The sequence below is a fragment of the Convolutriloba macropyga genome, chromosome 7, assembly GCF_964194025.1.
Source record: "Convolutriloba macropyga chromosome 7, txConMacr16.3, whole genome shotgun sequence".
NCBI lineage: Eukaryota > Metazoa > Xenacoelomorpha > Acoela > Convolutidae > Convolutriloba > Convolutriloba macropyga.
In genome coordinates this window covers 16,816,245-16,831,426 of record NC_134474.1, presented here as the reverse complement: position 1 = coordinate 16,831,426, position 15,182 = coordinate 16,816,245, and the positions used below count along the sequence as shown (strand labels likewise).

The 15,182-nt window shown below is 35.1% G+C and overlaps 1 protein-coding gene across 1 annotated transcript; it reads left to right on the top strand.

Annotated features, from left to right (window-relative positions):
• Window positions 1–10,624: 10,624 nt before the first annotated feature.
• LOC142342129 (mediator of RNA polymerase II transcription subunit 6-like) lies at window positions 10,625–12,242 on the top strand. The gene is made up of 2 exons (XM_075393329.1): window positions 10,625–11,326; window positions 11,596–12,242. The coding sequence occupies exons 1-2, from the start codon at window positions 10,889–10,891 to the stop codon at window positions 11,899–11,901; spliced, it is 744 nt and encodes a 247-aa protein (XP_075249444.1). The 5' UTR covers window positions 10,625–10,888; the 3' UTR covers window positions 11,902–12,242.
• The last annotated feature ends 2,940 nt before the right edge of the window (window positions 12,243–15,182 follow it).

Sequence of the window (15,182 nt, the reverse complement as noted above, 5' to 3'; positions counted from 1 at the left end):
TTGTTTTTATAAGCAGCGATAGCTGAGTCTCTTGGTTTTTTACGACTCGAAGAGGCGTTACGGTTTGTTTTTTTATAGGTAATCTAAAAAAACATGGGAAATACCGTGAATAGTGCTTTAAAAAGTTGTTTTCGTGAATAGATTCGAAGAGCAGAGAGTACGAAAGAGTGCACAAAATAAAGCTAGAAAAATTTTCTGGAAGCGAGAGAATTTTATTGATAAAGTGCAGCTTTATTAATAGTTACTAATAGCCGCTCTCATGTTCTCAGCCAGCTATTATAGCGGCCCTATTACAATTCAAAGAATTTGAATTGTATTTGGGTGCTGTCTTTTTTACGACTCGAAGAGTATTGGTGGTACGTCTTTTTTTGACCGGTAATATTATTCAAGTTTATTTGAAACAGGAACTGAAATGCGTATAAGCAAAGTGTTCAGATAAAGTTGGTGAAGAGATGAGAGAGTTGTTTTCTGTTCTTGTCGCTTATTTGAGAGAGAGCGCGAGAAGTAGGTGTGAAAAATTTTCACTAGGAGAGCGAAATTGTTTTATCACATGCGGCTTGTTAAGAGAATTTTTTTAGTTTTAGCTTCAATTTTTTAGTCAGCTGTTTTTCTCCATTATCTAAACTGGTAATAGCGCGTTTCGAAGCTTTTTGACGTTCGTTTACACTTTTTGGTGTCTTTTTTTCAGCTGTGTTTAGCTTTTTGCCTTGTTGTTGCATTTGGGGAGTTTTTGTGGTTAAAATTGGTTGATCCAGCACTTTTGGTTTTTCAATGTGATTGACGTTAACTTCGAGATGTTTTTGATGACGAAAATCGAGTAAATTGGAGCACATTTTCGCCAATTTTTCCTTTTAAGTTTTTTGCCTGTTTTTTTCTGATTCTAGGGTTTTTGCTGTCGATTTTCTTTATCAATTCTTAATTAAGAGCATTTATATAGGTGTTGTTACTGTGAAGTGACACTTGATAGCTAGGCAGGGAATTTCTCTCTGAAATCAATTATATAATTTTCTTTTTATCAGGTTCTTTGTTCCTTGCTTAATTTATTTTTTAAATTTTCTAGGCAAATTGTGTGTGGGTGACTTGGACTTATTTAGCAGAAGATGTAATTAAAATTTCTCTCTGAATAATGGTTGGAAAGTTGCGCTTAATCGTTTTGTTGAGATTTTTATTGCATTTTTTTAGAGGATACTTTACGATTCTGTGCTTCGTTATCAACTGTCGTCGCAACTCAAGGTCAGTTTGATCAGATGCTTTCTAGTTTTTGTCAGTTATTTTTCTGACGTAACTTTTTGTTGTTGTAAAATGAGTGTTTATCAGGTAGGTGATGCATCAGATCAGTGAGGGAGGATGTTCAGTTCTGTATTTCGAGTTTTTTTCTGGAATGCGTCCGGTGGTTGTGAGATCTGTTACATTTTTTCACCTTGTCTTGTCAATGAGATCAAATCTGACTAGTGATTTTAATCATCCTGATAGTTAGAGGAGCGAAAAGTGTGTATTTGTAAGTGGAATGTTTTCAAAGTGCTTTAACAAAAGTGAATAATTAATGTTGAAACCAATTTTTGGTTTTTGAAAGCTTTCTTTCACGTGCGGCAATTTGACTCCTGTTTTTGGTGCTTTTTTCATTTTCTGACGAATGCTTTTGCAACGTGATAAGTGTGATCCAAAAACACGCAGCTGCAGTTGTTTAAACACCCTAAAAGGCGACAATCGCTTTTTGTCTTCATGAAATAGAAGTGATTGTTGGCTTTTACCTGTTTTTTGTAGTTTTGCTGTTAATATTTACTGTCATTAATGATAGTTCTCAATTGCTCTATTGAGGTATATTTTGGTTTTTTTACTGACTTGAATTGAAGTCTAACTGTTTAACAATTTTGGCAATACTAGTTTTCACGAGCTATCATCATTGTTTTTGGATTATTCACTCTTTTCTTTTCATTCTTCTGCCACTTAATTTATTCAGGAAAGCATTTTTTGGTGCTTTTATCAGTCTCATTTTGATCAATTTCTGATTTCTATGATCTCATTCATAACTAAAGGTTTTCACGACTTTGACTTTGCCCTTCGTTGCTTTCGTTGTGGTGTCACTAATAACAGGTCTGGAGGCTCTTTGATGAGTCAAGTTTGAGTCTAAGTCTATTTAATTGTTCTTACGACTTTGACAAGATTTGTTTAAGAAATTGTTGATTTTTGGATTGGATTTCGCCCATTGTTGTTATTGTTTTTTGTTCTGTCGCGTATTTATTGTTGATAGTTCTCATTTAATCGCTACTTAGTCTTTATTAAATGCAGGTTAAGTTTTCAGTATATTGTTAATAGTTTTATTGACTATATTATTCTTTTTTAAAAAAGAAATTAGATTCTTTTTCTACTTTGATTGTTGCTACTTTTTTACGTGGTTGTACCATTTGGTATCATTGAAGTTGATATAGGGTTTACTTTTCTTCATATTGCGATGGACGTTAAAAATTTCAAGTTTTAATTGCGTGTTCCAATGACTTTAATGCCATTTTGTTTTCTCTGAAATCGTAAAAACTTCTTACGAAATCTTTGCAAAATGTTTGTTGTCGTTTAAATTTCTCTCAGTGCTTTTTACAAAGTTGGCGTCTGCTGACTAAACTCAAATTTTGTAAAGCTCTGAAGCTCTTTGTTTTTTATGTTGCTGGACATACTAAGTTTGATAACCCTTTCTCCAGAAAGGGAAATGAAATCAAATCGTTTTCAGATTTTGGTAGTTTACTGTTACTTTCATCGGCGTCTTGGTAAATGAGTTGTTTATTATCGGGCGCTATTCTCTTAAAGAGGCTAATGGCCCTGTCTTCAGTTTGTTCAGTTTTTCGAATTGTAATTCAGGAATGGTTCTGCTATTTTTTTTACTCCTCGTCGAATTAAAAATTGTTTTGCTTTACCGCAAGAGACAGATTGTTAAACAATTTGCGTGAAATGATTTTGACTCCTCTAGGCTAGTTTTGTTCTTCGCTCGTTCTGCTCTGCGTGCTTTTAAACGGCAGCTGCTCAGCAAAACAATCTTGAATCAACAGAGTCAGTATCGGAAAACCAAAGCAAAAATGGAAACTCGATAAACCCATCAAGCCCAGTTTTAGATGCCCGATAATTGAACTTTTTGCTATGCCTTATTTACCATCCTTAAAGTTTATTTAAGGATGGTAGACCCTGTATGCGAGACCCTGTACCCTCTTATGACCCAAAATGGATGTCCAACTACGAAATTATATTTAAAAAAGTTCAGTCTGTTTTGTGAGAAATTCTACTTTAATTTTTTTGTTCTTTGAATTGCAGTCGGGGTTGTCGGAATCAGTGGTGGGTATTTTCTGACAATAGGTAGCAATATTCAGTTTCTTTTAAGCTTTCTTAAAGCAGTTTTGTAATGAAAGGTAGTTTTACGCTAAATTGCAGATCTAGGATATTTCAGTAATTTTTGTACATTTAATTGTTTTAAAGCATTTATTTTAATTGAATTGAGGGCTAATTCTTGTCAGTTAATATTACAATTTTTTTGCCGTACAAAGAAGTTTTTTCCTAAAAGATTTTTCAAAAAATGAAATTCTGTTAATTTTTTTTTCGAAATAAGAGATATCTGTGAACTTATTAATGCCTGCCTAATTTTGCATGGCCGTTTTGTATGTAATTGCAAGGAACAAGAGTTGAGTTTGTCTACATGTAGTCTATTAAAAAATACTTGAATTGTCCAATTTTTTGTTGGTTTTTTAGCAAATTTTTTGTTAGTTTTTGGCGAATATAGCTGAAGTAGATTGTAGGCCAGTTGATTGGCGAAGCCGATTTCTATTCGTATTCTGAACTCTCAGGGCTATGCTTTTTTAACAGGAAGTACTTGTTCAGATAGGTGGCGTTTTGACTTAAAGGACAAAGTGATGAAAGGGACGTCTGAACTATTTTTTTCTCAACGGGATGAGTTTTTAGTTCATACTCTCCATTGAGTAAATGATTTGTCGTCTTTGAAGGGTTTTCGATAAATTATCGCATATCGATAAATTTTGAGCCGTTTTTGTACATCTGGCTGAAGTTTTTTACTGGCTCAAGTTTGATTTTGTTAAGATGTTATCTTTGTTGACGCATCATTAATTTGTAACCATCTGGAGTCAATATAACTGTGTTTTTGAGATCTCGTTATTGCGTTCAAGTGCAAAACTTTCAAATTTCCAAGTTTTAATTAAATTTTGGCTGGTTTATTAATTTTTGTTTTTAGATGTTGGAGTGGAGTTTGTTTTTGTAATCAGCATTCAAAGCAACGTACCTCTCATATTTCATGCATCAAAATCTTCGTTTATTACGTATGTTTTGTTCTTTTTTTAGTTTGTGTATTGTTTTTTTTTTACTAAAATAAGTCTTTCAGTGCAACGGAGGTTAGTTTAATTCTGTGCCATCGATAAATCATTTATTCTTTATCCTTAAGAGTTTGAAATTCATTGAGTTTCTTTCACTATTGACCTTTTCACCGTATTTTTTCAATTTTGGCAAAATCGGTGAATGCTTAAAATCTTTTATTTTTATCGAATTTCAAAAGCCTGTTAATGATTGGTACTTGATTGGTTTCTGTAATTTTTGTTGTGTCTGGCAAATGTCTATGCTCAGCAAATATCTAGGAGCTAATGAGAAGTTTCATAGTTAAATAGATTTTAGCCTATTCCCTCATTTTTTTATAACTTTTACTTGCTGTTTTCGTTTAGCATAATGCGGCCCTGAGTTTTGTTGGAATTTCTGATATAATGCTTTTGACTGAATCGGCTGCATTTTCTGCAAAGTTTCTCGGGCTATGAACAATTTTTGGCCTTCGAGTTCTTATCTGTTCATTTTGTTTTCGCTGTTTATCGTATTAGTAATGCACCTCATTTCTTCAAGAGAAACTTTTGCTAATTTTTAAATACTGTTACGCTAAAACGAATGATTTATTGTTCTAATGAGACATAAATTTACTTTTTTTCTAATTCAGTTTATTTTTAAGATTGTTATCTTCTTTATTCTCTCCGAATGTGTCTTTTGCCTCACGGATTTGATTGCAGAGCTCGAATTTTTGAGAAGTGTCGGTTTTCTGACGGTTATTAGCCTGGTCGGTTTTTAAAGCTTTTCAATCCTTGGCATCTTTTTCGAAATTTAGCGGTTGAAAGACTGCGCTGGGACTTCTGTCAAAATTTGGTTTTAAGGGTGAAATTTTAGCGGGTTTTATTTTTTACCATATAATTTAACTGTGCTAAGGTCATGAATAATCCTTTCGGGACTAAGGATAATAGTTTCGTCTGCAATAAAGGTTTTGTTGGGGTCTCAAGCTTCCAGTCGCTTCCGGAATTCTCAGCTATGTTATTGATTAATAGCTGCGAAGCGATAGCAGAGGCTATAATTGGCCTTCTCTTGGTTTTTTATTTATTTCGTCGTCAAGATTTTTGTTACGACCATATGACGTCACAACCACTTCAATTCTGGGTTTTTGCTCATTCGCTCATGCAATTTCAACTGAATTGGTGCGTGAAGTCATTTTTCACTTTTAGTGGAGCTAGTTTTTTCGCGTGATTAAATTTTTGATCACACATGACTTACCTCACTCTGAAACTGACTTTTCTTTGCTTTAATTCAAAGAGATAAGGTCAAATGAGTGTTTGTCACTCTAATTGAAGGTTATCTAAGACCAGCTAATAGAAAGAGCAGTAAATTATACAGATTCTTAATCAAAATTTAACATCCCAGTCCTTTATGAAAAGAATGTTTCTTTTTTGGTCTGTCTTTTTACCTTCTTTTTGAGACTACAGATCTATAAAGCTATTGCGGCTATTTTCTGGCAATTGCCAGCTGTTTTGGTTTTTTTTAGAACTCGCGTATTCTTCAGCATGTCACACTTGGAAATGATTTCAAAGTGCTCTAATGAAAAAATAGAATAATTCCTTCTATTTGGGGTTTGGGGCTGATTCTCGAGCCAGGACGAGAAAAGTTTTAAGCTCGACTCTTGATAGGAAAAATAAGTCGGCATTAGAATTTGCTAAATTGCTTTTGGTGTAACTGATTTGGAAAATCTCATAATCGAGCAATCAGGTAATTGTTCAGAAGAAAAATGTATTAATGCATTTTTTGCAGATTTAACTCACCTGTTAATAATTAACAGAAAAAAGAACTGAAATTGGGCCGATAAGAACAGTTGCCAACTAGTGGGTTTCATTTAGTTACCTTTCGTAATATTTATAGAAGTTTTGAAAAAACGTCAACTCTTTCCGAATTTCTGTTTTTGAACGTTTATCATTTTCATTTATGCCCCTTATCTGGTTTTAATAGTCTTTCTATTGCTGAGGGGGCTGAAGTTGCTTGGAAAAGGTGATCTAGAGGTGAAAACGCCAGTTTCTGACGTTTTTATGTCTAACGTGGTGCGGTTTTTCACGTTTTTTGCTGTTTTAGATTTTTGACAAATGCGCCTTCATTTGTTCAGAGAGGTCTGGTGTTAGAACTAATTTCTTTTCACCTGGTGTAGTGAGGTATATGGTTTTTGTAATGCTACCTTGAAAGCAAAAGTTTGTATTTTTACACTTTTGTTTAAAAAATGATTACCTTTTTTGCATGTCAATGATTTCAAAATGATGGCAAGAAACGACTGATTATCCATTTGCATTTTATCAAGATTTCAAAAGAGGTTGGGTATTTTCCTTGCTCTGTTTGTCTCCTAGTTGTCAAGCAGAGTTTTCTGCTAGCCTGCAGCTTGACAGTTTTGTAGTGTCTGTCAAAAAACAGCTGTTTTTCAGGACACTATTACAAAGTTTTGGTAAATTAATTAGACTACTTTTCACTTTGAACGGCTATTATTTCGGAGCTATCCTGTTTAGCAATCCAGAAGATTTAGATTGTATTGCTGCCCTGTCTTTTTTGTGATATGTTCATCATTTTTGAGATCAATGAGAAGTCAAATTTAGATAGGTAATTATGGTCACGCTGGTGTTATAGAGAGAGCGAAAAAGGTAGTGAGTTTGAAGGGTGATTTTTTCTAGCTGCTTTTAGTTAGGAGTGAGAAATTGATGTTTTACCATTTTTTCGGTTTTTGAAAGCAAAATTTTTTGGGGTGCTTCTATTTGACTTCTATTGCTGTTACTTCCTAGTTTTCTCAACTACTGGTTTCTCAAGGTCAAGTGTTCTAATAAGGAATAGTTTTATTTTTTGAAGTTATCAAAGGGCCTTTAATGGTTTATATGAATAAGACGCTCTCTGTGTTAATAGAATATCAATGATTTTTTGTTTTGTCTGTTTTAATTGTCCAGTTTTTAGTCTAATTAATGACCGCTTTCATTGGCAGGCAGACCAAGGGGCGTAATACAGAGTTTTTGAAAGCGAATTTTCACGTGCTGCTGTTTGATTTCTACTTTTGCTGTTTAATAGCCGTGAAGCGATAGCGGCTATAGTTGGGAACATAGTGATTTTCTTACAATTCAAAGAATTTGAATTGTATTGGGGCGCTGTGTTTTTTTTTCTAAGATGTGTTCACACATTTTTCAAAGACTTTGATCTTTCAAAACGGGATAAACAGGTAAAGACCAGCGGGCATTAAGTTTCATTAGAGGCCCAATGTGGGATTTAGTAGTCCTTCAACTGGTTAGAGTGGTGCAGCTGCTGCGATGGCCTTAATTTAAAAGGTCAAAAAGTTGAAAGGTCATTTTTAGGAGTTTTTGGGCTCAAAATGGTGCATTTTTTCATGTTCATTTTTTTTTTGCAGTTTTTTGTTCAATTAGTCTCAGGTTTAAGTTTTTAAAACTTGACGAAGGCCTTTTGTGAGACAAAATTACTTGTTATGACCATCTTATGAGCTGTATGTTTTGGTACTACAAACACAAACACGTAATATGATACTAATTTTTGAAAGTTTTTTTGAAAATTTTTGTAATTTTTCTGAGTTTTTCAAGCTTCAGGGAACAGGAAATCTCCTTTAAGGTTTGATAATAGGGCACTGCATAGTTTCTAGTACCAATGGAGTATCAATGGAGTACCAAAATTAACATTTTAATGTCTCGAATTATAGTATTTTTATGATAAAATCTGCATTTTTTTTAAAGTTTCCTAAAATTTTTGTCAATTTTTGATATTCTCCATCCTCAAGTGCCAGAAAACCTATTTCACAGTCTGATAAAAAAACGTTACTGCAGAGTTGTTAGTTTCAATGGATTTGTCTTTTAATCAGTTTTTCTTGCTTCAGTAGCCAGATAACCTCATCCAGAGTTTTATAGTATGTTATTAAATAGTTGCTAGGGGTTAATTGAATGGGTTTTCAACATTTTAATGGAACGAATTTCTGTTTATTGAAATCTGAATTGTTCCAAAGATTATTGCCTTTCGATCTTTGAGCCAATATATTTTCAAGTTTTAGAATTGGGTTACTGGATAGCCTCTAGAGACACAGAAATGTATGAAGTGAAGACACAGAAAACATAAATTACAATTAATTTCATTTTAAAAATGGTCATTTTCGAGTTAATCGATCTTCAAAGGCCAATGAATTTTTTCAGATCTTGCAGAGATAATACTGGACCGTTTTCCGAAAATATTGTTTTTGAATCTATTTTTGAAATAGGTTTACTTATAGGGATCAATTTTGTCTCAGGGGTTTAAAATCTGCAAGAGTTTATGCAATGTGTATATTTTGTTTAGTTTGTTTAGATTGTTTTAGTTTCTCATTTTTGAGATCATATCGTTTGTTTTAGCTGGTGTTGTTCAATTGATCTGCTGGTCAGGTAGAGTACTTCTAAGTTTTTCATTCAATTTTTCGATTTGTATTTCAGGTCTTGTCCTGCTATGTTTTTTTAATTCGTCGTCTCCATCGAAAATTCGTACGGCCTGATTTCTCGGAATTGACTTTTTTCAATGACTTCAGTGACTTCTACTGCGTTGCAGTTAAAATTTGTACGTAACGGCATTTCTACTTTTAAGTCAATTGCGTGACTTACCTCACTAAAAAATGACTTCTGAACTCACTTATGGAACTTTAAATTTTATGAACATATACTAGTTAAAGATCAGTAGTGTGCATCTAAGTAGTGCATCTAACTTATATGCCCTAATTCTTGAGTATTAGTCTTGAGTTTCTGATTTCAAATATCAATTTTGAAAAAAACTCTTTTAGGGCTTTTTCCTTTTAGACCGTAAGTGTCATAAATTTAACAGTCCATCCGAATCTAATCCAAAAACTCTAGTAGTCTATTAAAGAACTGGTGGTCGATCTGTCTATCTTATTATTTCTATTTTTTTTCAATTCCTGGAACGCCGCAAGCGTCTATTGCGGCTGTTTTCCGGCAATTTGCCGGTTATGTTTCAAAGAATTGAAATTAAATTAAGGCACTGGCTTTTTTAGATCTGTTAACACATTTTCATAATTTTTGAAGTCAGCTCGGAGACGCAATATTAGCCAGGGCAGAACAGGAAGTGAAACGAAAAAGCGGTGGTTTTGCGGCGTGAGCTTTTTTCACTATAATTTTAAAGTATAGTGAGAATACGGTGTTTGGAAAAAAAATTGCTTTCTTGATCATGGTTTTCTGTTAAAATGCGGCACTTTGTCTATAAGTGTTGCTATTGTTTGAGTTTATATCGGTTTTTCTAGATTCAATTCCAGTCTTTTTAAGTCTGTTTTTTGTTTAGTCAATGAAAAAAGTTAGAATTGTATGTCAAGGCTGGTCTTACTTTGTCTTTTTTTAATTTTGTTAAGGTTTTTGCTGTCGATCTGATGTCCCGCTCATTTCAAATATGCTTTTTGTTTAGAATTCGTGGAACTGTGACATAATTGCGTGCATGTCGTCATTTTTCTCTTATAGCGAGTTCTTTGTTCATTTTATGTGATTAAGTTTTTGGTAACACTTGACTTACTCCCTCTCAATATGTCTTTTCAAACTGATAAACCGACATCTTTTGGCTTTTTTAACTCTTGATTGATTTAACGAATGCTTTTGTTTGACTTGCTGGTTGGCATGCATGCTGAATTGTTTAATCAGAGTAGTGGAATGTAGTTGTAGTGGGGTGAATGCATTTTTTTGAATTCAGTGGTCGATTACGTAAAATTGGTAATTGAAATCTGACAATAATAGGTACTTTGATAATAAGCAATGAAAAATATTAGTTTCACAAAAAATGTGCCCTTAGCATTTTGCGCAAACTTTTGCATTTTTTCTGTTTCTTGTTTTTCTGCTAGCCCCTTTTCCTCTGTAAATGATCTTATCGAACCCTTTGCTGCACATAATTGAGTTAGACCATAATTGTTGAGCTTAAATTGCTGATCTTTTTCTACCAAGTCGTTGCACTGAAGGATGTGTATCAATGTCGATGTTATAAATGGTCCTATTAGTCGAAACTTGTTAAAGTGCTCTCGAATCAAATTCAAATACGTCGAGATTGGTTTCGTTTTGCTTCAATCGTCATTTAGTCAATAGTCGATTAGGTATAACGTCCATAAATGTGCATGCATGCCTTGTTTACTATAGATTTTGCACCTGCACTGTTGTACGCTCAACTTCCTTTTCCTCCACGTGGATTTATTAGTGGAATGTAGCAAGTCTTGTAAGCCTTGTGGAACTGTTAATTATGAGCAGTAGTGGTTCGAGATTTGATTTACAGTCTATTTTTTGGTAGTGTTATTAGGCGCTTAAATCAATCATTGAGCATTATGCCGTAGGTGATAGAAAAATCTTTTGGGCCTGTGAAAGCTTTTTCTATCCATCCGTGTATACGTCTTTATTTCTCCAGTAATGTCCAAAATTTACTGTGACTGTATATAATCTTATTGTGTTTCTATGGGACTTGAATCTTAAGAACATGCTTGCTTACCCAGCTTTAAAAAAATGTTTTCTTACATTCTTTACCATCAAAAATTCTTCTCATCTCTTGATTTCAGTTCTCAATAATGGCTGCAAATGCTGCATCGCAAAGCAACGTTGCAACACCTACTGATGTCTTGAACGAGCTGAACAGCGAATTTGTTCAGTCGTGGCACGACAGTACCTTGGTATCTAATCTGACTCGTGCGAATGTTATGATGTACTTCACGCAGCGTACAAATCCATTTTACGACAGGAGGTCTAATAATGAGTTGCTCAAACACCCCCATAACAAACCAATTGAGCTGTTGCGAACGATGCAAGGATTGGAATATGATTTGATATATGAAGAGGCTCCTATTCTCTTTGTTGTACAGAAACGAAAGCGACACAGTGCTACACATGTTACTCCAATAGCCAACTATTACATAATTGCAGGCGTGGTATACCGAGCGCCGGATTTGAATCGCATTTTGAGCTCTCGACTGGCGACATCGTGTGACTATTTGAACGAAGCTTTTCAGGTAAATGTTTTTGTTAGGGTTTAGTGACGCACCTATTAAGAAGCAATTTAGACTGTAACATTCGGGTACGACAGATCCAAGACAATTAAACAAGGTTTATTGTAGGACTTGTGGAACATCGCATTTGTGATAACAACCTTTTGAGTTGTCAAAGTCCCAATATCAGCTTAGGGTCTAAGACTGCATGTTGAGAGTTCTTTGCGTCCATGTGCAATTTTTAGCATATCTGTGGTACTTAGCCTAGGATTTTGCAGGGAACATCTGTTTAGGAATTGACGTCTACCGATTTTCTGAGTTCAGACGACGATAAGAAAGACGCGGAAGGCTTTGGCTCAACCTCTACATCAATCGGTGGTATCCGCTGTATCTCATCCAATGAAGAAAAGGAGCAAGAGAAAAGTCGACTGGTTACCTCGTTTCAAGTTCACAGAATTGACGGGTTGCTAAATGCAATGGCACAAAGTTACGTTCCAATGAGTTTAAGAGGAGGTGCTGAAAAGGCGGTTGAAGAGAGTGAAGAAACAAATGATTCTGCCAATGAAGCGCCAGAAGCAAAGCGACAGAGGCAACTGTGAAAATGATTGGTTCCATTTGTGAAAGAGGTTTTGAACGAGAGTGATTGTGTCAAGTCGCGGTCTATGTTGTAACAAACAAGTTGTTGATCTAGTCAGTTGGTCGCTGAGAAGGCGTGAAAACATGTCCTGTTGACTTTTTCTAACGAGAAAATTTGGAACTTCAATTCTTAAACTGATAAAAACGTTTGCTCTAATTGTTTTGGTTCTTCCATATCTTTTTTGAACGTTTTAAAATTTGAGAAATCTGAAATAAGTTCTGCGATTGAAAAGTAACGTAATCAATTGTTAGCTTGAAGTACTCTCGAAGGTAATACAGTTCTAAAAAATTTTTTTGTCCTGAATTTTTCTACTTGTCTCGCCGTCTGTCTTAATGCCCAACCTTAATATGTTGCTTGGTTTCAAACTGTTGCAAAATCAATGTAGGGAGAAAAAGTCAAAAGGCATTTCTACTAAAAGTTTAATATTTATTGCTGAAAAACCTTGAGATTTTTTCAAAGCATACATTGCGTTGCAATATTTTGTGGACACATTAGGTTATGGAAGGCGAATATTGAAAGGCTTTCCTTTGTTTAAAAGTTTTTTTATAAATCTTGGGTCAGCTTTAGAGGAGTGATACTACTTTAATTTGACGCCAATAACTCACCTTTAAATGTTGACCGGACAATAGATCGAATGGACAATAGATCGATAACAAAAAAATTGGGACATTAAATTGAAAATAAGTCTCTGTTTTCATTGACTGAAATTGAGCCTTTCTGCGAGGCAATTTTAAATTATTGTATCTGTCCATGCCTGGTGAGCCATGGCATCAGCGGCCCGTGGGACTTGGTATGAATCTATTACAACCGAACATGTTATGCGCTGTATTCTCAGTGAGCGCTTAAATCTGATTGACCAATACCCAATCTGAATAAATTAGTTTGCCATCTGTTGTTCTATCGATCCATCGTGCTAGTATACCTTTTAATAAGCAAAATTGTCTTTGTTTCTATCAGTTCTTATTTGTCTGATGAAAATCAGTGGTAACCTTTTAAGTGTTTTGAGTTTTGCATGGAGTTTTGGCTTTTTTTAGTGACACGCAATTCTTATGAATGATTTCGATAGTTTACTACTCACTTTATCTGTCTTCTAGAAGTTTTGTTATATTTTAGTTTTTGTATTTAGCTCAAGAAATTGACGAAGACTCCTTTCAATCAGTACCGCTCTAATTAAATTGTCTCTTGTTAACTCTTTGATAACTTTTTGTGGTTGCTTTTGATGTTATGAATTGTCAAGTATGTGATTGGGTTTTACTTTGGTTTAACGAAGTACAAATTCAATGTGACAGGAAACTCTAACTTTGGGTAATTGCTCTCAAGCGAAGTTTTTAGCAATATTAGTCCTGTGGTCTTTCTATGTAGTTTTTCCCTTGATCAATTTTTCGTCTGGGATAAGCAGGTTAAGCCAGAAGGCAATAAGTGGCTGAGCAGCTCTTTTGGAGCCTTACTAGTCTCACTTGTTTTGAAGAGATAGTTTCATGGTGTGAAGAGCTGTTCTTTATGTTAAAAGTTTGACTTCCACTCATTCATCACCCCCCCCCCCCCCCGCACACACGCACACCCCTTCCGCCCTCCTCCACTTGGCGGTTTGAACCCCCTCTTGTCTTGCCCTCTGAAGCCTGCCCCCAATTACTTGACCTCCTCTCCCGCAACGCTTGAACCCACCCCCCCCCCCTAATGATTGCATCCTTAAGCCCCAGCGGGCTTCTACCGAAGACAACCGCTCGCCGGTCATTTGAGAGCAATTTGTTCCGACGTTTTTCGGCTATGTTTTGTTCGGAAACATTTTTTATGCTTCTAGTGTGCGATATTGATCTTTGCTACGTGCGGCTTTGGTTTTTACTGAATTCGTCTTTAGCTTAAACGTTGAAAAGAAACGTGAATTCGCACTGAGTTTGTTACAACTTTTTGTACTGTTAAGAGATTCAATTGATTTTGTTGTTAAGTTATCTGAAAGTTGGTGTTTTTTTTATGCCAAATTTTACTTGCAGCCGAGTTCTCTAGCTTTGGGGAACTAAAAAGTAATAACTTTCTTGTGATGCTCAGTATGTAAGGTTGACAATTTTTTGTTAGAAGCATTAATTTGTCTCAAGGCTAATCTGTTCAGCTTGTTTAGGCCTCTAGAATTTTAGGCAAAGAAAAACTGCGTTGGGTTAATAAATTTTCTATAGCTTGAACAGACTTAACTCGAGAATTCAATTTGGCAACCTTACCACATTTTTTCGGACTCGTGCTTGTCGGTTTTCTGGTACATATGTAGACAAAATTGCTATTTTGTTTATGGTAAGCTGCCAACTTTGCAGAGGGTTTTCAGTGGCTTTCCGGTTACCGATTGTTTTGAATATTATATAAATTGAAAGTTGAACGGATTGTTATTGCTCTCATTTCCAGAAAAATGAGAAACGCTCGTTCGGAGGACATTGGGGTAGTTTTTCCAGGTTTCCCTCTGAAGTAGTGAGATCATTTCAACGTAGTACCTGTTCAAGTTCATCATGCCTCCATTTCAAGCAAGTCTTTGCCGCATAATATCAAAAGCTTTATGATCAAGCTGAAGATTTTTCGTGAAACTCAATGTAATTTTCATGACTTTTTCCTCATTGCAGTTAACAGTTTCTAAAATGTTAAACGTGCAGGTGACTTCGAAAACGGCGAATTTGTGGGTCTACGCATAGGGTGTCTAATTTGGGGTCTAGGTGTATGTTAGAATTTATTTCTGGGAGATCTAAGGCAATCAGAGTCGAACCTGGGCTTTTGCCCGAAGCTGGGCTTGAATTTACGCAGCATTCGCTGAAGTTTTTTGATCTTTTTTCTTTGTGCCCCCCCCCTGCTTAGTGGGTGCATACTAATTGCATACTAATACCCCCCCCCCCAGATGCATATGAGTACATTATAATTTACTAGGTAATGGCACGTGCTCTGTAATTGGGGAGGGGGATGGGGTGCATAAGGTACTGGGGGCCCACAAACGGAAAAGATCTATAATTTTGAATTTTTATAGACCGAAATTAGGTATCAGATAACGGTAATTTGTTATTTCATTTTGACACAACACCAAATACACTCATTGACAAAACGCGCAAAATTCAATTTTTCATGGTAAACAACCTGTTTTAGAAGCCAATTTTAGTCAACATATTTTTGGCCGGTTCTCTGGATTTTTATAGTCGACGCAAATCGTCAAAAGTTAAATAGATCTATTTTTAGACAAACTGCCAAGCTTACTTACAGAGGAAATCCAGATAT

Excerpts from the sequence above, each read along its gene's own strand:
- LOC142342129 (XM_075393329.1), top strand. The coding sequence starts at position 10,889 with ATGGCTGCAAATGCTGCATCGCAAAGCAACGTTGCAACACCTACTGAT. Across the intron at positions 11,327-11,595 it reads ATTTGAACGAAGCTTTTCAG|GAATTGACGTCTACCGATTT; the intron begins GTAAATGTTTTT and ends ACATCTGTTTAG.